The 24,525-nt window shown below is 52.2% G+C and overlaps 1 protein-coding gene across 1 annotated transcript in view; it reads right to left on the reverse strand.

The window, feature by feature from the left end:
* Nucleotides 1-566: 566 nt before the first annotated feature.
* Rgma (repulsive guidance molecule BMP co-receptor a) overlaps nt 567-24,525 on the reverse strand; it is a 41,355-nt gene continuing 17,396 nt past the window's right edge. The window contains exons 3-4 of the mRNA XM_005357760.2: nt 9,804-10,318; nt 567-3,175 (exon numbers count right to left, since the gene is read on the reverse strand). Of these exons, the coding sequence (XP_005357817.1) occupies nt 2,477-3,175; nt 9,804-10,318 (1,214 nt within the window). The 3' untranslated portion in view covers nt 567-2,476. The remainder of the gene's footprint in view (nt 3,176-9,803; nt 10,319-24,525) is intronic.

Here is a 24,525-nt window from a genome sequence, read left to right on the forward strand (position 1 = left end):
TGTCTCTTCATCGTCCTCCCCACCGCCACCAGATAGTGTTTCTCTACGTAGCTCTGGCTGTCCTTGGAACTCACTATGTAGACCAGGCTAGCCTTAAATCCAGAGACCCACCTACGTCTGCCTCCCAAGTGCTAGGATTAAAGGTGTGTACCACCACACTTTTTTTTTTTTTAATGGATGACATATGACCACAGTTAGCAGTGAACCTAGCTGTACATAGGTCTGGACAGCGGTCCTATTAGAAAATACCACCAGGCCCCTAGGATGCTGAGGAGGTTAAGAGGCTCCTGGCCAATGTTGGCTGGATGAAGTCATTACGGACCTCAGACCAGCCCCTCTCCTTCTCCAGTTTTGTCCTAGAAGGCAATCATAGCCCTCTACCACATAACATCATTCCGCTCCAATATTCCTCGTGCCAGGGAAACCGAACCAACCAAATCCTCCTAAGGAAGAAAACCAATCTCCGAGTCACAAAGGGCCACAGTGGCTAAAGAGCTGTGTCTCACGCATCACAACGCTAGGGCACACGCTTGCCCAAAGCTTCGGGAGAAATCCACTATCCACGTCACCGCTCCACTGCACCCCCCAAGGACCAAATTCCGCTTAGAAAAACAAACCGCAACATCTCATTGAAAAGGAAACAACAAAACAAACTTTACTTGCATTTAGCCATTAATAAATAATTTACAGTATGTACACGCAGTGACACTCCACACAGGTCGCAGACATGTGGACACAGTGAGGGGTTCCCACTTCCAAGCAGAACGTGATCAAACACAACCAAAATAAAGTGCTTCAATTTTTTTTTTTTTACTTCCAACATAGGGATAGCTTAAAAAAAAAAAAAAAAAAAAACCAGCAGGGAGGAGGGGCTGGGCTGAGCCCTTCCCAGCTACCCACGTGGTTTTTGGCAGGGGTCAGGACCTCTGGGAGAGAGAGAGAGGCAGGTTCTGCAGCCTCCTGGCCAGTGTATGAGAGGTCCCTGGAGAGCAGCAGAGGGCTGCTGCAAATGTTGAGTGAGGGGCTAGGGTGGGCTGCAGGGTCGCTGGCTGGGCGGCCCATGGGGCCAGCCGCAACACCACGCTGGTCCCATGGGGGGCCTCCGGAACAGCAGCAGCAGAGATGGGAATGGCTCTGGGCTCCGGGGATGGGTGCTCACCTTGAGCAGAAGGAAAACCAGGCTCCCAATGGCAGGCCTCTGGCCGCGTGGCCAGAGTTTAAACCAGGGACTAGCGGGAAGAGACCCTGCCAGGGTGCAGGTGTGGGAAGGCCTCTTAGCTGCTGCTCTTCCCACCAAAGACTCCGGGCAAGAGGGCTGGGGTGGGGAGTGGAGCTGCTGACCAGCAGTTAGGGGAGTTTAGAAGGCAGGTGAGAGAGCAGAAGACAGGGCAGGCCAGCTGGCCCTATCTACTGTGTCTGCTGCTCACGCTCCCTGAGGCCCCAGGGCCCCTGCTGAGGGGCTGTACACCTAGCAGGGTGTGTGGTGGTGGTGGGCGGGGGAGGGCGGGAACTGGGGGATCACTTTTCTGCTGAAACATTCAGAACCAAGCACTTGGATTTCTTAAGTGCAATGGCAGAGGGGCAGAGGGTGGAGTCCAGAAATGGGACTGGAGCCCCATGAGTGGCACCGTTGAGACCTCAGGCCAAAACACACCTTTCCTCCAACCGTGGGGCTTTGCAGGCAGGTGCCTGCGCATGGCACCCTGAACTCACACCCACAGTGGCCGGATGCACGGGGCAGTCTCTCTGTAGCATTGGATGGGAAGGGACCAGGAGCCTACAGACCACAAGCTTACAACTATTGGTTAAAGATGCCGAGCGAGGACCCTCCGGGGCTGTCGTACTGCTCAGAGGCCCTGCCCCGGGAAAGAACTGTGTAGATGGCTTCAGCCTCACTGACGCGGTGGCTGGGGGTGTACCCGTGGGCTTAGTGTGTGCGAGTGTGCTTGTGTAACAGTGTGTGTGCGCGCGTGCGTATGTGGGAGGGCCCAGGAGGCCCAGGGTAGGTGGGTATGCAGCAGTCAGCTGGGCCCGTCTCAGTGCATTGTGAGGGTGTGGAAGGAGCCGACTTTCCCAGTGTCTCTCTGGTAACGGGGTGGGGGACTTCAGCTTATGGGGGCTCTGGCTTGCACATTCACACGGTGGGGTCGGGGTGGAGGGTTGGTCTCCCTCTCACACAACTCTACTGTCACAAAACACAGCACCAATCACCACAACCTTGTCACGTGCACTAAGAGAGAGAGAGAGAGAGAGAAAGGAGAGAGAGCTGTCTCAGGCCCTGAGCCCCGGCCAAAACATTAGAGGCCACCTCTGCTGCTGAACGGTGCAGAGAACACGGGGTCACAGAGAGCCCACCTGTTGGGCTGCATCCCGAAGATGACTCCTCGGGCCCTCAGACAAAGGAGAAGCCGGGGGCGAGAGGCCAAGGCTCCTGGCAACGTCTACACCTCCCTTTGCATCCAAGGCGGCCAAATGTCTACCCCAACACGGGCAGCAGGGCCAGAAGTGTGAGGGTGCCAAGGAGCCCCTGGGGGACCAAGGGGAATGCCGCGGCCGCAGCACCTGGCAGTTCCCGAGTCCTTTCAAACAGGTGGAGCTTGTCCTTGTTGGAGTGGAGCATCTTGCCGTCCTCCAAGGCATAGTAGGCAGCCAGTGTGAAGTTCACGTCACCAGTTGTGAGGAGGTCAAAGACACAGGCCTGGTAGTACAAGTCTTCGACAGGCAGCTTCTCCTTGCACTTGGCCACGGCGGTCTCATACGGGAATGTCTCGGGGACCACAGGAGAGGGGCTGACAGCTGCCAGCCTACGAGGGCTTTCTGCGTTGGCCCGGAAAGCCTGGAAGTCAATCTGCTGGTTGAGCGGGCAGCCCCGCAGGCAGAGGTAGAGGCCTTGGCTGTCTCGGTCCTCCACGGCGTTGACCACCTCCTCGGGCATTCTGACGGCAAAGGTCAGGTAGCGGCCCACCTGGCGGACCACGATGGTGGTGCCGATGTACTTGGCCTGGATCTCCACGTGCTGGCCTGACACCTTCTCGGTGATCTTCAGGCTGTTGGCTCCGTGTTTATATCCACCATTCTTGGAGCCGTCCGCAAAGGCAGATGGGAGCTCATCCATCTCAGCTTGGTACACTTTCTGGTCCACACACTCTGGGAAGTTCTTGAAGATGATAGTGAGCTATGGAGAAGGGGACAGAGGAGAGTGGATTAGGATCTGGGGAGGTTTTAGGGAACTGTGGTAACGGAGGGGCACGGTGGAGCTTCCCTTCTCCATAGCGGTCATATAGTCCAATACCAATCACACTGTTGAACACTGTGATGTGGGATGCCCCTTCTGTATATGTGTGGCTTTTATTGGTTAATGAATAAAGCTGCTTTGGCCTATGGCAGGGCAGAATATAGCCAAACTAAAAGAGATATACAGAGAACATAGGCGTGAAGGAGGCAGATGCCATGTAGCTGCCCAAGAAGCGAGAGGTAGCAAACCATGAGCCTCATGGTAAAATATAAAATAATAGAAACAGGCCAATTTAAGATATAAGAGCTAGCGAGAAAGACGTCCAAACTATTGGCCAAACAGTGTTGTAATTAATATAGTTTCTGTGTGATTATTTGGGTATGGGAGGCAGGGAAATGAATAAGCAGCCTCTGTTTACAACACTTAATATTTTTCTTTATAATTTTTTTTGGAATTGTTTGTTTTGAGATAGGGTTTCTCTGTGTAGCTTTGGCTATCCTGGAACTTGCTAGTTAGACCAGGCCTGGAACTCACAGAGATCCACCTGCTTCTTCCTCCCGAGTGCTAGGATTAAAGGCGTGCACTTCCTGAATTTTTTAGAAAACATTCTAAAATTACTTAGAAAAACTTTAGTTCACTATCCTAACTAAAAAAAAAAGAAAAAAAAAGCTCATTCACTATAGACAGCAGTAAACCCATAAAGATAAAATAAAAAATAAAGTTAAAATTAAAAGGACCAATTAAAAATAAAAGATCCTAAGTCCACTATGGTCAGGCCAAAATGCTGCTCCCCCAGACACCAGACGCTCATTCATTCCAACTATGAGTGTGGCATAAGGGGCTTGGTAGATGTCTTTGGGTGAAGGAGAGGGAGGTGGAGACATACTGGATTATCTGGTGGGCCCAAGGGTAAACGCAAGCGTCTGCAGAAATGAGACTCGTGTTGAGGGGGACACAGCCAAGAGAGAAGGCAGAGTGAATAGGAAGGTGGAGAAGAGAAGGGTGCAGCCACCAGCCAAGGGATGCCAGCAGCACCAGAAGCTAGCTAGAAACTGGGGAGGGACAGCCCTGCTGACACCCTGATTATCTGGCATGGAGAACTGCGATGCTCGGTGGGTGAAATCCATGTGTGTGACAATAGAGGTTATGGTCCCAAGGCAGTTTTGGGGGTCACTTCAAGCTGGGGAGGAGGAAAAATAGGGAAAGGAGGAAGGTGGTTGTCAACCAAAAAAACAAAACAAAACACCAAAAGCCAGAGGCTCCAGGCTGTGAGTTACAGCTCCTGTGCAGGCCAGAGCGCAGAGGTCACTTCCAAATGGAGCCTGTGGTCTGCAGGTGAAGGGCTGGGCTGCTTCAGGAGGTGCCGACGTCTGGGTAAGGCCAGTAGTAAGTGTTCTGAGAGCCACAGACACGCCCTGTATTTGGCATTCCAGGCACCACAGTTATTATCCCTAGCCTCCTGTGGCAGGTCCAAGGGCAGGTGACACCTCCGACTCTACAGAGATGCTCAGGGAGCTGTGGTAACTTGCCTGAGGTCACACAGCCACAGAAGGCAGGGCTGGGATTAATTTTGGGTTTCTAACCCCTGGGTCACAAACCCCTCTGACAAACCACAATCTCCCAAAAAATATTTACATTACAATTCATAATAGTAGTGATAAGACAGTGATGAAGTAGCAGTGAGAATATGCTTATGGGTTGGGAGTCACCAAAACACAGGGAACCCTTTAATAAAGGGTCGTGGCATTAGGAAGGTTGAGAACCGCGACCACTAGCCTATGCCCATCTGAGGGCAACAGGAACCTGGAAACCCAGCCTGAAGCCACGGAGAGAGGTGGCATATGGGGCAAGGTGATACCCAGAGCTGTTCCTTGTCATCCCTCCAAACCTTGAGTTGTTCCTTCCCAGGCTCAGTGACCACTGTCCTCTGTGTAGAACAACGTTCACTCTTCATGAAGAGGGGTCTGGCTAGCTAGCTGATCGGACTCCAGGGGGACACTGCCCCCACTTCTATCTGCTGCTTTTAGGGACCCAGGAGAGGGAAGCAGGTTGCTGATGGCACACGGGGACTGGCTGAGGTTGGATGCTCTGCCCAGCTGCTTGGGAGGTGTGTGTGGTAGCTAAAGGGGTCATGGTAACAGCCTGAGAAGACTCACGAGGTCACGGGCAATCCTGGGGTTGCTTAATGAATCTCTGGTCCAGTAAGTGTAAGGAAAAGAAACCAGAAACACTGCTTGGGTGGTAGAAGAGCCAAAGAACCTAGGCTCGGAGTCACAGGGAGCCAGAGATGCAGGGACTGGGGGTGACACACAGTGCCTGGCTGCAGCTCCAGGTGGCTACAGCTGCAGAGAACCTCGGAGACCCAAGTAAGTAGAGTGTCAGCAGGACAGGGTAGTGGAGCCTAGGGGCTTCTGAGCACCTCAGGCTGAGGAGGCGGCAACGAGTGTTGGGAGCTGCTGGAGGAGTCCCTCAGTTCAGCACTGTTCTGTGGGTGCCTCATGCTAACCAGATAGTATATGGTAGCAGCCAGGGGTCCTGGGATCCAAGAAGACATGGGGTCCCGTCTTTTTCCTGTGTCACAGACTCACAGGACATTAGGAGGGTCATCAGTCAGGCTACATCAGGGGCTAGGGTACTCTGGTTTTCTTGGGGGTGAGTGGGTTCCTTACTCCATAGAAATGCTAAAAATCAAACCAAAATAATAACAACAACAAAACACTAAACAACAACCCCCACCCCCAATGAACCAACCAACCCAACCCCAAGAATCCTACTCCAACATCTTTTAGATTCTATTTGTAGAATACAATCTGGTCTAGATCATGCTAATATTTTCCTTCTGACTTTAAAAGAAACAAGAACCTTCCCACAGCTATGGTAGCCTGGGTTCAGGGTGGGGTCCATCTAGTATGACGACAGACTAGCTGCGTTCTATTGCTTTGTGAGAGAAAGACTGGGGAGCCCTGAGTCCCCAGAGTGTGAGCCCCAGTAGGCACTGGTCACACAGCTTCCTAAGCATGGAGACTCCATTTCCTGTTTCCTCTCTAGGGCTCCCATTTCCAGTAGGCACTGAGGATGTCAGAGGAGGCTGGAGCCTGTCTCAGCTGCAGAGTCATGCCTCGGGCCACTGAAAATGAAGCTATTTCTGTCCCTGACCTAAGAAAACGGCGACTCCATACAGTTCAGCTTCTGCTTTTCTTCCTAGCCAACAGCCTGTCCACTGTGGTGTGGAGGCACCTGCAGGGATAAAGGTGGCCCAGCCAGGGTGGTCTGGGAAGTGGGTGGTCCTGCTTTTGGAAGGATGGACGGACGGCAGGGTGAGGGATGCCGGTGTTCTTACTCCGTGTACAAGGCCACACAGATGGCGGGGAAGGGGGTCCTGCCTTCCAAGTGTCATCAGTCTCCGCGGAACAGGAAAGGCTGGTTTGGCTCGAACCGCCATCTCTCTTGGAGAAAGCCTCCTGGAAGGCTGACAGGCTGCCTGACTCCTTGTTATTTGTGCCAGGGACGCAACCACAAGTAACAACATGAAGGGGGCCTGTCGAAAGCCTGGCAGGCGGCTGCCGGCCTACCATGCATGGATGAATCTCTGCCTACGGTATCCTCCTTCCCAAAGGGGCCCCCGGGCCTCTCAGTGCACCCCCCCACCCAACATGAGAGAGAGAGAGAAAGAGAGAGAGAGAGAGAGAGAAAGAGAGAGAGAGAGAGAGAAGAGAGAGAATAAGTACACAATATAACAGGTTTCTGCGTGTTAGGGTTAAATAAAAAAGGGTGAAGGTAGGGGGAGGTAGAGCTGAGTTCCTGCCTCAGAGCCTCGGTTTCTTTGCCTATAAAGTGGGCACAACCAGCCAAACTGGGAGGAGGCAGTGGACGTTGACTAACGAATCTGCTTTTTGGTAGAAAACCCTACTTCGTTTGCCCTTGAAGATGGGGGCGGGGCAGGAGGGCTAACAGCAGCACCCTGGGAATGTACAATGGCCCTGTGTGAGGTTGTGAGGTCTACGGGGCCAGACTTCCTGCATGCGACTTCTGGAACAGAGGGTGGGCAAGGCCACCAGGTAGTGAGGTCAGGGTAAGGACCAGTTGGGGTTAGGCTGTTTCCGGGAAGTTTGGGGGGGGGGGTGCAGGGAGAGGGTGGACACTGCTGGAGCTAGAGTCTAGGCTCTGTTGAGAGGAGGTTCCCCAGAGACTATACTAAAGTCTCTCACATCCCTTGCTTCCTATGTCCCCAGATCCCTTCACTGTCGTGATCTGGGGCCAGCCAGCTCAGGGGCAGACCTTCCCAGTTCCCCCGAGCAGAGTCAGGGCCAAGGCATCCTTCTGTCCTAACACCCCGTGCTGGGCTGTCTGAGTGAGGAGCTGCCAGTGGGGAGGGGACAGCATAGCACTACCAGGTGGGCAGTGAAGGGAGAGTCCACGCTGCTGGTTGAGAGAGCACCCATACACTCGGGGAGCAAGAGGCTGCAAGAACAGGCAGAAAGCCAGGGCACTGGAAATCGGCCACTAAGGTAGCTCCTCTGGGGCCCACAAGGCTCCCAGTCTGGTCTGAGTCTTGAGTTTGGCTTGGCCACACATACCAACACTGTCACTGTCTGGTCTTCTGCAGTGCCAAGCTGATGGGGGGTCAGAGAGGTTTCTGCCTGCTGAGATCAAAGGTCTGGGTCACAGAGGAAGGACTGGTCTGGTCAGGCTCTGTCACACACACCCCATACCGTTCTGGGAATCCTCCATGTTAGTCTGGGTGGGGAAGGCCTCCCGTTCTAGCTCAGCCAGTTCTTTGGTGCCGAGATCCCTGCATCAAGCCTGCACTAGAGCGGACATCCAAAAGGCAGGCGAAGGAATCGAACGCAGCACAGAAACAAGTGAACAACGAATTCCCTAGGTTTGCGGACAGCACTATCGTGTTGAGGGCTGGGGTCTAGCTGTACCTCACCCAGGTGTGTTAAGGCCACGCACACTGCCTCACAGCACGCTGCCCAAGTTCCAAGGTGGCAGAGGTCCAGGCCCAGCCTCCTCATCACACACAGGTCTGTGTTTGGGCTCTGTAGTCACTGTGGGTGATCGCACCTTCCTAGGTCAAGGGGAGCAGCAGCTACCTGGTCCCCCATCCCCTTTGTATCCTCAGGTCTCCCTGGGTACCCAGATGCCAGCCCTCAGGAGCCCCCCACATGGGGCAGGGAGACTGGGTCTGGTCCGTAGCTGTGTTTCTTGCAGCTCTTAGCAGCCACCCCGCCTCAGGCTCCCAGCGTTCATTTATCTTGGCTCTGGGGAAGGAGGGTGATAAGCAGCTGAAAGCTGCAGGAAGGTGTTTGGATCCTTGCCTGAGGCACCCTTAAGTCTTCTGGGGGCCAGGAGGGGTGTGTACTGGGGGTGGGGGTGGAGAAGAGTGCTTTGGCCACAGATCCACTGCCCTCTAGACATCCTGATCTGGAACTATGAACCCGGTAGGGTGACGGTGGTGAAGACCTATTTGATTTCTACCCAGTGGGAGGGCCCAGAATGAGACCTTCTTTGCTAGGTCAGGGCCACCAGAGCAGAAGGAAGTGGCAGGGATAGAGCATTTTTTTTTTTCTGGTTGCCAGGTCACCTCTAGGGTGTGGCGGGGAGAGAAGGCACAGAAACAGCCTTGTAGGCCAGCCTGGCCCTGCTTAACGTGTGGTCTCACAACACATTCCTCCTGGGGAGATAGACCCACTGTCTCTTAGCCAGCCTGGGAGCCTCAGGGGGCTCTGGTGACAGGGCTGGCAGCACAGAGGAGGGCAGATGTCCCCAGTGCCTGGCAGCACTGCCCCCTCACCCTCCTGGCAAGTCTGAGGTAATCTGAGGTTGGTAGGAGTATCCCTTTGCCTGGGAAATGGGGTCATATCTCAGCTGACTCTGGCACTGGCTGGGGAGCAGGACTTAAGATCTGACACCCCGACACGGAGCCCTCCTTGGCTTGGAGAATGAGTGGCCTTCAGCTGGCTCCGTGGCAGCGGAGGACATGCTGGCCTCAGGCGCTGTCCTGGCTGAGGTCAAATCCTAGCTCTGCGTTTCCCACCAACTACATTTTGGGTGGGGACGTTCCTCTGCCTCCTGAGAGGTAGTGGGAGGGACACATGAGTTGGGAGTGGGGAAAGGAGTAGAAATGATTTAAATTCAGTACCCATGCATGAAATACTTAGAAAAGTTAAACAAATAAGCAAATACATCTATATATTTTATATGCTCATTTCTGACACTGGAGTGGTAGGGGGTGTCATGATTCCCTCATGAGCTATATCTAGAAGTCTGAGAAATACCACACAAGAGGCAGAATACAGACAGTTGTAAATTGGTTTATCTCCTGACAAGGGATGTCCAGAACATTCCTTTCTAAACCATTTGCCTCTTTAGTGACAGTAAGAAGCCAGCGGTAGTTCCAGGACAGGCTCCAAAGCTACAGAGAAACCCTGCCTCGAAAAACCACTACTACCACCACCACCACCATCAACAAAAAGACCCCAGCTGTGCCGGAGGCATCTGGTACCAGCAGAGCCTTAACAGTGTGACCCTGCAGGCCCGGCCAACCCTTGCCATATACCCTTACCTTGCTGGTGGCAGTGGCGGCAGAGCCGGGCAGCACAGGCGTGTTGGTGACTTGCACGTTCAGGTAATTATTGTCAATGAGCGGCCAGGCGCCTTGCACCTTGCACGTCTGGAAGTGGTCTGTGAAAGTCCTGAGGTGCGGGTCCCCAAAGAGGCCGCAGTGAGTGTAGTTGGGGGCAGCTGAGTGCTTGTGAAAACTCTTCTCGTAGTGGCAGATCTCGGGGCTATCTGAGCGCTCCTGGCTGTCCCCGGCTGGCGGGAACGTGCGCAGGCGCGGCTGCGAGGTGGGGCCATCCTTGGAGCAGTTGTGCTGGTTCATGAGGTCCTCTATGCCATGGACAGCTGAGTGGTAAGCCAGGTCGCCCCGGCAGGTGCGGGCTGTCCTCCGCGTGCACAGGGCGTAGGTGCGCAGGGCCGCACAGAACTCCGGTACGTCGTCAGACGCAGGGACGTGGCTGCCCGACGTGGCACTCCAGAACTCAGAGTTGCACTTGAGGATCTTGCAGGGGGTGATGGCTATGGAGAAGAACAGATGCGCCATCATGTTGGGACCCTCTTCTACAGACCTCTGTGGGTTAGAGATGCAGGGAGGCCTCACCTAGATGGCGCCACCTATAATCCACGCCCACTGATCAGTGAACTGTAGCGTAACTTGCCCTATCTAACCTTCCAGATTCTTCTGCATAGCCTGCTATGATGAGGAGGGTTCAGGCAGATGGGCCAGATGCAGAAAAGGACCAGCATTTGCATTTAACAGGATGGCGATCTTTGACCAACCATCCTTGGACATAAAAAAAAAAAAAAGTCAATACATAAGAAAGAAAACAAGATACTTCTACTTCAGGGCCATCTCCAAAAAATTCTAAGCAAAGAGCAAAAGGAAGGTGATAGGCATTTAAACCCCACTGTTAAATATGTGTCCCCATTCCTGCCAGAACAAGACCTTGCAAAACTCTCTACATCTTTATACTGATTTGAAATAAGGAATGACAGTAAAATGTATTGTGTGAATGTGTTGACTGGTAGTGACCTATTGCGCACACAGCCGTGGGGCCAGGAGTCCCTGCTCACCACAGCTGTACGGTAGAGACCACCTCATCCCTCAGTGCATTCCCCAGTGCCTCCACCAGGGCGGAACAAGGACACAACACCAAAATGACTTCAGCTTTTCCTGGGGGAGCTTTCCAGTCACACTGACGACCCCACCTCGCTCTCTGGAGGTCCTGGGTCCTCCCCGGACAAGGCACTCCAGAACTCGGAGTTACACTTATAAAGATCTTGCAGGGGCTGATGGCTAGCTGACTAGTTCCCAGCGACTGTTTCTTAAGGTGGGCAGGGAACACCGTTAAATTCAATCAATGTGGACTGCTACGCTGTATCCTGTCACAGAGGAACTGGCTTCTCTTTCCAATGGTCTGGGAAGCTGCCGGAAAGCGTTATCTTGAATCTGCCTAGTTATTATTATTTATGAGGGTGTGTAGACCAGGTTGGTCTGGAATTTAGAGATCCACCTGCCTCTGCCTCCCAAGTGCTGGGATTAAAAGATCACCACCACCTGCTTTCTTTTAATAAGAATTGCCTTGGCCATGGTTCTTCATAGCAACAGAACGGTAACTAAGGCATGAGCACAGAAAAGTCAGTCTCTGTGAGACTCAGGCTTTCGGCTCAGAATCAGGCTACCTGTGTTTCTGAGATCTTTGGTAAACAAGCTCCTTTGGGTTGTTACCGGTTGAACATGCTTTTCTTTTGGTTTGAGAGGTCATGTGTTTATGTGAGCATTAGGGAGAGCATTTAATAGCAGACGTCCAATTTTCCCACCGTTACAGTTTTATGGAAACTGAAGGCTTGCATCAGGGCAGCACCAGGTATGGGGGTGCACATTCAGAATCTGAGCGCTTGAGAGGCAACAGCAGGAGGGTTGCATTTGGTGACACAGTGAGATGCTGTCTCAGAAAACAACTGAACAAAATAGGACCAGTGCATCAGCCTGGGCCATGATCCACTGGTGCCCGCTGTGCAGGGCGATGGCAGCCAGGGAGCACTGTGAGACTCCTGGAATCCCTAAGGTGTGCTCCTGACATCCACGACCCATGGTGCCCGAGGGCCTGGCCTGGGTGGACATAGGGAAGCCCTGGGCGTTGCTCCTCTAGATGGAGGGGAGGGGAGGCAACTGGTACATGGCCTCTGGCCCAGTGCTAGGAGCCAAATGCTGGCTGGCCATCCTGCTGCCTCAGAATCCCAGAGCGGGGGTACATGAGAAAAGCTCCACAGACAGGGGGTCCGCCCTGCCTGGAAACTACACGGGGGTCCATTTTACCTCACCCTCACCAGGACGGAGGGAACGAAGGATGGAGGCCCTCGACTGCTCATGCCCACACCCTCCTTCAGAGCCGGCCAGCTTCAAATCCGGTTGGCTGCACAGCTGGGGCTGGCAGAAAGCAGCCGAGGTCACTTATCTGGGACACTTGTCCCCAGGAACCTAGGTCTCCATTGGCTCCCTACTCCTGGGGATACTACAGGACCCTACGTGGACTTCTTTGTCCCATGGATTCTATTTCTCAGCCATGTGGCGAATGTTCTCCATGCTATTGCCCAGGACAAAGGACACAGAGAGGTCTGAAGGTGACGTGGCCTATGACGTGGCCTATGACGTGGCAGGCAGCGGAAGGAAGACATCGGTCTCAATTTCACTTCTGAGGGTAGCTGTGAGGACCCAACTCTGTCTCAATTTCTTCATCTGCAAAGAACTTGCCTTAAGGGCTAACTTCAGATTGAATGACATTCTAATACTTTGGTCTTTGCTAGTGAGCAAAGGAAGAAACTTTGGGCTCTATGTCAGAAAGAAAAATGGGGACACTTGTAACTTCTCCACCCAGAGACACTCAGGGGAGTCTGCGTGTCAGCAAACAAGAGACCCATTGGTGTCACAGGTGACATCTAGTCAGCCTCACAGAATTGGGGTCACAACTTAGGGGGCCTTTTGGATTCGGGGCAGGCACCCAGGGTCAAACCCACAGTTGTGTGACCTCCTTGAGCCGCCATCATGCAATGGGGTGGGGCGGGGTCGGAGGTGCTGACTACGCCAAGCCTGCAGAACTCAGGAAAGACGATCCAGGAAAGAGGTTTGTGTCGTAAATTTTGCTCAGTTGTCATTAGCACTGCTGGTGTAACTTGGAGATTTACCATGGCTGGATGTGCACACACTCAGTGGCTCCAGGACTTCCAGACAGGTAAAAAAGGTGCCCAGGCCTTGGATAGCTTTTCCTCTTAGGTTTCTTGACACAGGCAGGATGTAACCACAGCTCTCAGTTCCCCAAACCACTGTCATCTCCCCTCTGAAAAACCAAGCTGCTTTCATCTTAGCCTTTCACTATTACCCCGGAGGCAGGAATTTTTTTTATCTTCATTTTACCAGTGGGCGGCCTCAGGGGGTGGAGTCGCCCTGGGTCACAAGGTGTGCTTCAGCTGTGCACTGGGTTTAGGACTGCTTCTCTGACTCTCTCTGCCTCTGCCCCCCCTTCCTTTCCCTGTGTGGGGCATGCATGTGTATGGTATTTGTATGCAGGTATCTCCCACCTCCATCCGTGTTTACATGCCCACGCGTAGTGTGTGTGTGTGTGTGTGTAGCACAGAGGTTGATGTCAGGTATTCTATCTATTTTCTGAAGCAAGGCTCTCCCTAAACCCAGAACTTGATATTTTAGCTGGACCGGCCGGCCAGCCCTCAGAATCCACCCTGTTCACATCCTTCAAGAGCCAGGGTTACAGACCTGCTCTGCTGTGCCTGGCTGTTACCTGAATGCCTGACCTCTGAACGCAGGTCCTCAAGCTCACACAGTGTGATCTACTAGTGAACGGTGCACCTCCTCAGCCCCATTCTATACTTTCCCAAAATGCACTTACTACAAGTCCTTCCTCAAGACACCGTCTGAGATGACCGGCTCCCCAAGGCCCCAAACACCGTGATCTGTTGCCTTGCCTGGTTCTCTGGTGGCAGCACAAACTGATTCTGCGCCCTCCCAGCAGTAAGGTTTGTGGAGGGCTGTCGGACGTGGAGGCTGCTGAGAAATGACCTATCTTTGACTCTTATGCTGCCCCGAAGCTTTGAGACCATAAGCCAGCCTTGAGGGGCCTCCCTGGAGCTTCAGAAAAAGGCTGGACTCTCCGATGGTGGAAGGAGACATCAGAGTTCAGAACAGGACAACTACCTATAAGATGATCCGGACAGTGGTAAGTCGGAGCCAGAAGTGGGTGTGCCCCATGAGTGCCCTCTGCTACCTCTTCAGAGGGTAACAAAACTCTCTGGGGTCTGTCAGCCTGAAGTGATGTACATACAGCTGTTATTTCTTAAGGACCTTGGGGAGGGACCTCCAAGATACCACACTGGACCATCTTCATAGGTAGCAAGCTGAGAGGCCCTGACATCTACAGAGGCATCACCCTTCACCCCATGTCCTCTGTTCTAAATCACCAACTACAGGCCTCTTAGGGGTCAAGGGACCTATAGCCAACTTGGCCCGGTATCAAAAGCAAAAGCTGTGGGGTCCCCTATCAGAAGTCCCCAAAAGACTGCTTTTTTATGTGACAGATACATATTTCAAAAATATATATTTAAGCAAAAGATTCCTGGCAGTAATTTGGGACTTCTGAGGACAATATTCATGGAAGCAGAAGAGTCTGGGAGTATGTAACACATCTTACAGCAACTTGTACACACAGAGGGCAAGGCAGCCTTTCTGACCAGTCCCTCAGTGCTCTCTGCATGGCAGAAAGGGACGCACTGCCCCAGTGGCAGGTTACTGTTCTTTTGTGGGTATGGCATGTGAGTGGCCCCACCTCACCCGGTGATGTAAACGTTTTCCTAGTTCTTCTCTCTAAGAAAGATATTTGACATGTGTGTATATATTATGCGTGCGTGTGTGTGTGTGTACACACATGCTGGAGCCCATATGTAGGGGTCTGAGAGAACCCATAGGAGTCCTTCTACCCTGTGGGTTCTGGGAATGTAGCTCAGGTGGTTAGTCTCGGCAGCAAGCACCTTCAACCTTCTGAGCCATTTCACCAGCCTGGTTTTTCTCTTTCTAAGCATGCCGGAACTGAGGATGCTTCCGGGGTCTCTTTGATTCTCGCTGCCTGGTGCTCTATCTCACCAAGAGCCCGACACTCTGCAAAGTGTCTTGCGAGACCTTGTGTGCTTGGCACATTTTGTTTGAGCCCAGGTTTCTTGAGTCCACCAACATTTAGGATTAGCTACTGTCCCGAGAATGACAACTGGACAAACAGGAGAATCCAGAAGCTTGCAAGGACAGTGGCTCTCCCTGAACTTCAGGTAATCCAACAGGAAATCCCCGAACCTGTCCTAAAATCCCAGGATGCAAGGTAGAGGACTTGGTTTAAGAGGTGGGGCTAATGTTAATGTTCGCAGAACAAGGGCTCCAGACCAGGCTGGGTAGAGGGGACCCTTGGGGCTCAGTTTGGGGTCCCCAGCAATCATATGAACTTTTCATCAACTTCAGCCTGGTTCAGCAGAGCTAAGGCTTCAGTGTGAGCTACTTTGTGCCCCAACACTTAGGCCATCTCAGGAGACCCAGGCTGGCCTTGAACTCTGGATTCTACTGTTTGCATTTCCCAACTGCCGGTGATTATTGGCATGCACCACGCCCGGTTTTGCAACGCTCACTTAGCAAGGTGCACCACGGAGACTCAGAATGTCGGGGTCTGAAACTTTCAGTTGTCTCCAAGATACACAGCTTTGCTAGGGCAAGCTAGCTCTCTCTGTTCTGGACACTTCTTCCAGCTGCCGCTCAGAGTTCCCTCTCTGCCCTCTTCTAGAGCCACACAGACATAGGCTAAAATGTAACCACCCCACGTCTGTCATTTGATATACTTCCTTCCCGGGGCTGCCATCTCTGGCCCGACCTTGCAGCTGCTCCTCTGAAACCCCCAAGTAAGGTGGACACATCTTCCTCCATTTGCCTGGCACCCTCCCAGGAACAGGGCCTCCTCATCTTTATTCTGACAACCTTCCCACTTCCATACTCCACAGTTAAAGCATGGTTTGAGATTCCTGATGCCCACCCCCAACCTCCCTTTAACACCTGTCTCTAATTTTGTCTCTGGTAGAAACCTGGGGCCTCCATTGTGTAGCCAGAGTTCAGGAAATACCTATTTGCCCATAGCTAGCCAATTACACTTTTGAGACTGAACTCCGAGTGCCTGCCTTTCTTGTAGACCACCGAGCCATGGTAGAGAGGGAAGCCCCATGGCTCAGGTTCAAGAGACTTGAACGATTTTCTGTGGGCGGCACCTCTGGGAAACAGAAAGGCAATGCTCACAGAACACCAAGTCAGCAGGACGAAAAATATCTCCGTACCAGCACAGCCACAGCTCCGACTGTAGCCCAGTCCTCCTTTGAACTGCTAATCAAGCCCCATCTTTCAGAATAATAGCCTGCTTATTACCACCCTGTTTGCATGACAAAGCATCTCAATAAAACTTATTTTGCCGGGGCCCAGAGGGGGTGTGAAGGATCAACCTTGAGAAAGGAGTCTCAGGAATGTGCGAGGCGCTCCAGGGCCAGAGCTCAGGAATAAAGACAATGTAATTTGCCACCAAGAAAAGCCCAATAGACCAATAAATTACCCGCGTGCAAAGGGATTAGCTCAGGTTTCAGGGGCCTAGGGGAGGGGCCGGGTAAGGGGTGGGGGGGGGGAAAGGGAGACGGCCACGCCTTCTCTTAAAGCAGTGAGGCTTCTTTAGACTCCAAGCCGCAGGGTCAAGATGTTTTCAACTCTGCACAGTGACTGTCTGACCTGATTTACTTGCTCAGAGTCCTGGTTCCTGCCGTGTGCTGGGAACAGGGCTGAAAGCGGTTCTCGGAACACACTCTGTGCTTAGGCGGGGCTGGCCTTCCCAACTTCAGGAAGGTTTCATCTGAGTTTGGACAGAGGCGTGATAGTATCAGGGAAGCAGCGTTTCCCAGAGACTGACAAGAGGCAAAAAACTCTCTGGTCTGAGGACAGTGAGCAGGCTGGAGAAAGGCATCAAGAAAATATCGCCTGACTTCAAATCACTGTCCTTCGCTGGGGGGAGCGGGAATCCTTTAAACCCCACTCGTCATCCGCCATCCTGCTAGAATCTGCCACCAGGGGGCACTAGATGAAAAAGGGAAGGCTGAAGGTAGGGACGGAGTCCCACGGCTGTTCTTCCCACTGGGGCCCTTCGGCTTCAGCCTCTGGCTTTGCTGCCCTGAGGTATGAAGCCCAGCAGGCCAGTCCCTTTGTCACTCCAGCCCCTGCGGTGGAAGCTGTTTCCTGCTGTGTATCTTGGTGCCTTTGGGCCTTAGAAGCCTACTTTGTGATTCTCCAATCTTAGCTCCCTCCACGCCGGAGGGAGGGGGAAGGGAGTTCACTTTGCTGGCAGGCCAACAAATGAAGCTCCTGCCTGCCTGCCTGCCTGCCTGCCCGCTGATTTCAGCCAGTGAGCTCCTGCAGAAAGCCCCCGTGGCAGCATCAGAACACTATTTTAGTAAGCTGTGTAACTTAAGAGGCAATAGCTTCAATTAGGCCACAGGCGGGTGGAAGGAGGGGGAAGCCGCTAGAGGAAATCTGCCAGCCTCGGGGAGAGGCCAACCCTGAAGCTTGAAGTCTCCATCTTCCCTCCCTCCCTGACTGCCCACCCAGTCTGGAGAAGAAACCCGAGCTACACCTCTGGAAACATGTCACAACACAATCCTGATGGAAGTCGGGGAGAGGACACTAAGTAGGAGGGCCAACCGCTGCCTCTGAGTGTGAGCCTCAAGCAGGGCCCGGTTCTGCTGATTCCAGTCCTACAGCCAGGAACCTAGGTGTGCGTGAAGGCGGGGCGAGGCGGGGCGGGGCGGGGGTGTTCTGGGACAAGAATGGACGCCTAAGGCTGCCTGCTGGCGTCACTCTGGCAGGAATTTCACTCAATCCTCCTGGCGTAAACACCCAGGTGTTTGGCCTTAGATACCGAGAGGGACACACCCAGCTGATTGGATTTTTTTTTTTTTTTTTTTGGCCAGGTGCTGCACAGCCTACCTCACTTAACCCATCACCGCAGCCAGAAGGGAACAGAGCTCCTGGGTGACATTGCTGGCCCAGGCAGCCTGAGGGCCCCGAGCCGCCTCTCGGCTACAACCCCGTGTCTCCCACCCACGAGCTTCACTGGGAATTGTTCCGGCTAGGCTGACAGCAAGACTGGGGAGCTTTTGAGACAACCTCAGGTGACCTAGGAAGGGAAGACAGAAACCCTGGGGAGCTGGGGCCTGGAGGGTGAACTCACTGTCTAGCTTAGCCCGGGCAGAGGTGGCTGAGTAGCACTCCCAGGACAGTACTGCCCCCTCAGTCACACCCAGCCAGGGCCGCCCTGCCTCAGCCTCCACACATGCCGAGTTGAGTTGCGACAAGCACCCTTGCTGAGTGCCAAGAAGGGCGCACCTCAGCTTTCCAAACAGGCCACCCTCCCCAGGCTCCCACGGAAGCCGTGTGGAACCAACAACTCCCAGGCAATGGGGTAATGGGAAAGCTACGAATCAGCCCTGGAGTGGGAGGTCACGGGCAGCCTGTCAGTTAAGGCTTGAGAGCAAGTCTGGGTAAGGGAGGGGGAAAAGTGGGGGAGGTGCCAAACGTGAATGTCCTGCTCTGGGGAGGGACAAAACAGCCCTGGGCACCAGAAGGTCAGTGGTATGGGAGGTAATAAAGATTTCCCGGGACGGAGAAACTGCAGGTGACAGATGTGGCCTTTTCGGTTTGGAAGCATGATCCTTCTTTCCGATGTGGGGCTCACACCTGAGGCGAGTGAGAACTTTATATCCTGACCCTGCCTCCAGCCATGCTGGGCTTTTCTGCTCAGCTGCAGGTCAAAGCAGGTCAAAACATTGTTGAGGAAAAAAAAAAAAAACAACAACAAAAAAAAAACATTGTTGAGGAGAAGAGAAGAAGAGAAAGAAACAAAGAAAGAAAGAAAAAGGGAGGGAGAGAGAGAAGAAAAAAAAAAGAGTGAATTTCTCCCTCTCTGCCATCTGCAGGGGCTGGAAGGAAGGGTGCATGCCAGGCACCTGGAGCAGGGTGGGAAGCCCAACCCCAAACTCCTTTCTGAAGGGGTGGGGTACAGAGACAGCCCTGTGGTAAGTGTCTAGGTTTTCCAGTGCTTTCGTTAAATAGGGCACACGGTAAGTACATTAGTAAACTCCTGACCTGCGCAGTGCCATCTTCCTCTTTGGGACACAAAATGACAAAAGGGGAGGACGGGCTTTCTTTGGAGGCAGAGAAAGCACTATTTCTGTGGGAACTGGGGTGGGGGGAGGTCACCCTTCATCCTGTTGCCTGGTGTCATAGTCTGGCAGTTCTTTCTTACCCCAGGCCCACATCTTCAGCAGACGCTCAACAACAGATTTTTAACAGTCTACACAGCAAATTTTAACAACTGTGTTTATCCAAAATTTGGAAAGGGCAGGAGTCTGGCACCAGCTATTGGGCTCGGCTTGTTAGCTGCCCGTGCAACACCGGGCAAGCTCTCCTTCTCCTCAGGAGTGATGGCTCCTGAGGACGAAAGCAGCTATTGGAGACTCCTGGTACACTGTGGCCATGTAAGCCACTGAAGAACTCTTAAAACTATTTCCTACTCCAGACAACCCTATCTGGGAGAGGGAATTATGAAATGTTAAATGTTAATTAGGGATTGTCTGTGAGAGGCCAGAATTTTGGGTTTTTAATCCCTTTTGGTCTTTGGATTAAAAAAAAGTGCCTACTGCTTGTATAATCAGAAACAATATTTGGGGAAAATGTGGGGTGTCTGGGGGGAAAAGTCCTGTGGTCTTTGTCCTTTGAGCAAAAGCTAGAATTAAAAGTACACACACACACACACACACACACACACACACACACAACCTATGGGTCTTGTAGCTTCTAGGACTATACTGGAAGAACTTGGGAGAGTGGGGGAGGAGAGGAAGAGAAGGCAGGAAATGGCTCCCACCTTTACCATACAGAAAAAAAAAAGATGGAGAAGACAAAACTAGAAGACCTCTGAGTCCATGAAGCCAGGGGGACGCACAGCCCCGTGCAGCTTGGGCACCCAAAAGTCAGACTGGACCACAGCAGGTTGCATTGACTTTGGACTTTGGGCAGGGAAGCTTTCAACTTAGAACTGGGTGGTGCCAGTCAAGGCATAGAGCATCCCATGGGAAAGGAGGTGTGATATTGAGATGAGGGGGCTTGGATATGCTGGATCTTTTGGAAAGGGGGTTTGATGAGAGCGTAGGACTGACCAGAAATCAGAGATGCCCCTTCTGGATGCTGCAAGGAGAACCATGAGATTCTGAACGTGGTCCATTGGGTGTGCGACTGGAGTGGGAAACTGAGGCAGCCCCTGGGGTTGTTCTTCATGCTGTGGCTGCAGCAAGGTGACAACAGAGAACGGCAGGGGAAAAAAAAAAAGCTGAGGAAGGACTCCCAGTTCTAGGTGACTGGCCTACAAGGAGACCATTTTGCAGGAAAAGACTTCATGCCTCGGGGTAGTGGGGTCCCTGACACAGCTGGGGAGGGAATGCAACTTGGGGAGGCCACATCTTGGCGTGCCTGCCCCCCCCCAGGAGACATGGGGAGTTTTGACTTTCAGTTTTAAACTAAGAAAGTCTTGGGCAAAGTGGTGTGAGTAGGCCACTTTGGCAGGGGGAGGGGAGGACAAGTCTTCAGGTGCACCTTAGCACGACAGCAGAATAGTAAGGCACTAACTGGTACCCAGTGCAAACCTGAAGGCGGAGAGCAGAGCACAGACCTCACACAGTCCACCAAAGGCAAGATCTTTAGAGGGAACTGCAGTCCCTCCGACCACAAACAGGTGCCCAGCCTTACTCATTCACCTCTGCAGGACCCCAGAGTCTCCTCTCCCCAGCTCAAGTCTTACTTATGTCCTTGGGTTATCCCTCCTACCCTTCCACTTTCCAGAAATCCCCTCCCTTTGGGCACCAGGGTGGCAACCTTGCAGAGGCTCTCCTTCCACCAGAAAACCAGAGAGCCTTCCCTTTTTTCTCCAGGGTACCCCAGAGCCTCGGGGACTGTGGGAACTCTAGGAGTTGATATCTGTACTCTCCTAGAAGGTCAAACGTCTGGCTGCTAGTCTCTGCCTCTGGTAACTGAACGTTCTTTTCTTCCTTCTTCTACAGCACCCCAGCCCCTCCCCAAATCCACATGCTAAAACCTAATCCTCAAAGGGATGGTATTAGAAATAGGATGCAAGACTTTAGGAAGCGATTATGTCATGGGAGTAAAGCCCTCTTGAAAGTGCCCTTATATAAAAGAAAGGACCCTGGAGAGTCAGCTTTCCATCCCTTCTGCCTTGTGGGGGAGGGGTGCGGGTAAGAAGGCACAGGACAGACAAACGGACTAGAAAGGTCTTCTCACTGGATACCACAGTGACCACAGTGGCTGGTTCCTTGATCCTTGAGTGTCTAGCCTCCACAGCTATAATCAAAACGCCTGTTATTTGTAGCCCTCAAAATCTGTGGTATTGTTATAGCAACTGAAATGAGCTCATACACTCTCCGTCAGGGACACAGGGTCTAACTGAGAGACGCAGCTGTATACGGGGAGCAGGCTTCCTTAGTTCCGCCTTCTTACACAGCAGTTCAGTTAAAAATATCCTCATCTCGATAGCCACGCAGATATATTTAGGTCCTTCGGAGAATCTTAGTTTCTCTAAGTCTCAGTGTCCCCACTTGAAGACTAACACTTCTACAACAGGGACAGCAAAGGGTAGGAGAGGTAACCCAAGGGCATCCAAAAGCATAAGGGAGGGGGGCCGAAGAGCTGGCAGAGGAGGGAAGGGCACTTGTTCTTGTAGAGGACCAGGGTTCAGTTCCCATCACCTACACAGGACAGCTCATTAAAAACAAGTAACTGCAGTTCCGGGGACTCCCATGTTTTCTTCTGGCCTCTATTATACACGTGGTTGCACATGCAGGCATGCAGACGCATACGCATAAATAAAAATAAATGAAGATTCAAAATATTAAATACAACTATTAGGGAAGGAAACAGGAGAGGCTGTACCCTTCTGAGAAGCTAGCCCTTCCAACAAGCGAGCATCAGAATCCCTTGGAGGGCCTGCCTTGCTGCCTCTGCTTCACTAGACCTGCAGTGCCCAGGTTCCTGGGGGAGGCTGATGCTGCTGGTCCATGGCCCACACTTTGAGAACCCCTGCTAGAACACGGCATGCACGAAAAGCTACAAGAAACAGGTCAACATGCACACACCATGCTTTGGACCGGTTGCTCTCAGAAGTTTGTTTGAATAAGTCACAATGGCCTCACAGCTTAAAAAGTATCTCTTTGCTGAGTTCTGAAGAGGATGCTATTTGAGGAAATCCTCCTCTAAGAAGTTTTTTTTCTGGCCTACCCCCATCCGGCTTGGGGATGCAGCCACTTTGTCCCATCTTCTACCCTAGAACAGTATTCAGACACCCCTCCAGCCTTCTCTCTGATCAGGCGGAGATCAGAAAGTTGTCACTGAGCAAGGCCTAGGGAAGTCGGCCATCCACGTTGAGCGAGTCCCTGTAAACACTCCAAACACACAAACACTCTCAGTCTGGCAGAGTGAAAGCATCTTTCTCAACATAACTAGGTCCAATTTAATCTGCACTCCTGCTCAACGCTGGCAGCCATTCAAGCAGGCGAGCCCTGAACAAACCCATGCTTTCACAGGGCTGCTCGGCCAGCTTCCACCTGTCTCTGGTGGGTGAGACCCCGGCTTGCCTAATGTCCCTAAGGTCCACCCACTGCGCACCAGAACTCTGGCCTTCAGTCTGGGGCATCCCGTTTGCTGGACCGCTGCGTCAGAGACGGGGACAGCGCATCTCTGCGGTGAAAATCACGCATCTTTCCCCACAGAGGAAACTGTCTTTTTTGCCCCACGCGGATTCCAGCACACCCACATTCCTGAGGCACTCAGTTTATTTGGTCCTGGTGAGCAGCAGCTCAGTTTTCACAGAGGTGGGCAGTTTTGACTACATGCAACTGTCAGAGGGCTCCAGCGAGGGGAAACCTTAGCCAGTTGGCATGACACAACCCAGCTATCAGCTCCATCTGCCAGGGTCTAGTTACCCTCCCCGAAGCCAAAAAAAAATGGGTTTCTTGGACACAAAAGTGGCGGAATTTGAGTTGTGAATTACATAACCCGCCAGTGTGCCTCAGACTATGCTGCAGAGAGTTTAAAACAAAAATAGTTTTTAAGACAAAAAAAAAAAAAAGTGAGTGGAGAAACATCACCCCCCCCCACACACACACACAAGCCCTAACCCCACCCAGCCATGCAGCTTCTTCCTACTCTGGAGAACTTCTGTAGGCCCTTCCTCTCCTCACCTTCCAGCCCCAGAAGCTAACAAGTGCTGTAGCTTTAAGAGCAGGAAGGTGTTGTTTTAAGAGCCCCGGGAGCCCCCCTTCTCAATTTCAGCACTGAGCTGAGATCACATCCCCCCATGGCAGCCAAGGGACAAAAGCCATTTATCAACCCATCTGATAAAACTTCCAATGGGCTGGATCTTTATCCCCCAACCAAGCCAAGATGAACAACAGCATGCTGCCACTTCTCTGATATTCTTTTTCTTTCTGATGGTTTTTACTTTTTAAAATTTTAATTAAATCCCCCCTTTTTTAAAAAAAAATTTAATTCTTGGGAACAAATAAGATCAGTCTTTCAAATGGAATATTTAGATCAGCAGCTCTCAACCTGTGGGTCGCGACCCCTGGGGATCAAATGACCCTTTCACAGGGGTCTCCTAAGACCATCAGAAAACTGATTATTCACATTACGATTTGTAACAGCAGCAAACTTACAAATTATGAAGTAGCAACAAAAATAATTTTATGGCTGGGGGGGTCACCACAAAATGAGGAACTGTATTAAAGGGATCAGCATAAGGAAGGTTGAGAACCACTGATTCAGATGAAGAAACTTGGGTTTCAAGAACATGGCAGTGGGGGAGGTTATCTCCCCTGTTGGAAACCACTGTGGGGGTTTTGAGATTTCAGGGTGTCTGGGGCATGAGGGCTGTTAGGGCATACTGACACCCCTCCCCTGTTCTAGTCCTGGGCAAGGATCTATCTCTTTGGGAGTTTCAGAAAAAAGGTCTGGTGGTAGTCCCTGAGGGAGCTGGGACGTTTTGGTTAAGTGGGTACTGGGGGCCCTGTAGCTCAGCTGAGACAAGAGAGCAAACTCACCCTTACCCCACAGTGTTGGCTGTCCATGTTGTGTGCCCCCGGGAATGCCAACTTGAAGCCAGGCCTAGCCTGGACTGACTGCCCTGTCTGTCAGTTCCTTGAAACCCAGTTGGCTGAAAAGGAAATCAAAACAACCCAGTCCCAGTCCCAACTCAAGTCCTTTCTTGCAAATCTCAGCTGCGCAGAGGCAGCAGAACCACAGCTGGCCGCGCTCCGAAACAAGCTGGAATCTTTTGCTCAAAGACACCTCTGAACCCCACAACACAATGGAAAAGGCTGGGAGATCCCGCCTTACAAGGAGGACCATTTGGTCATGACACTGTTTAGTTTGTATTTTAAAAAGAGAAAAACGTGTGGAAAGCGTTTAACTGGCCTTTTCAGACTCTGAGTAGCATGAAGTAAAAAATGAAATAAAACTTTACGAAACATTATAAAGAAAACAGACCGGGGATTTAAGCTTCGTTCATTCCCCCTCCCCCCCCCCC

This window comes from Microtus ochrogaster, chromosome 22 (assembly GCF_000317375.1).
Source record: "Microtus ochrogaster isolate Prairie Vole_2 chromosome 22, MicOch1.0, whole genome shotgun sequence".
Lineage (NCBI taxonomy): Eukaryota > Metazoa > Chordata > Mammalia > Rodentia > Cricetidae > Microtus > Microtus ochrogaster.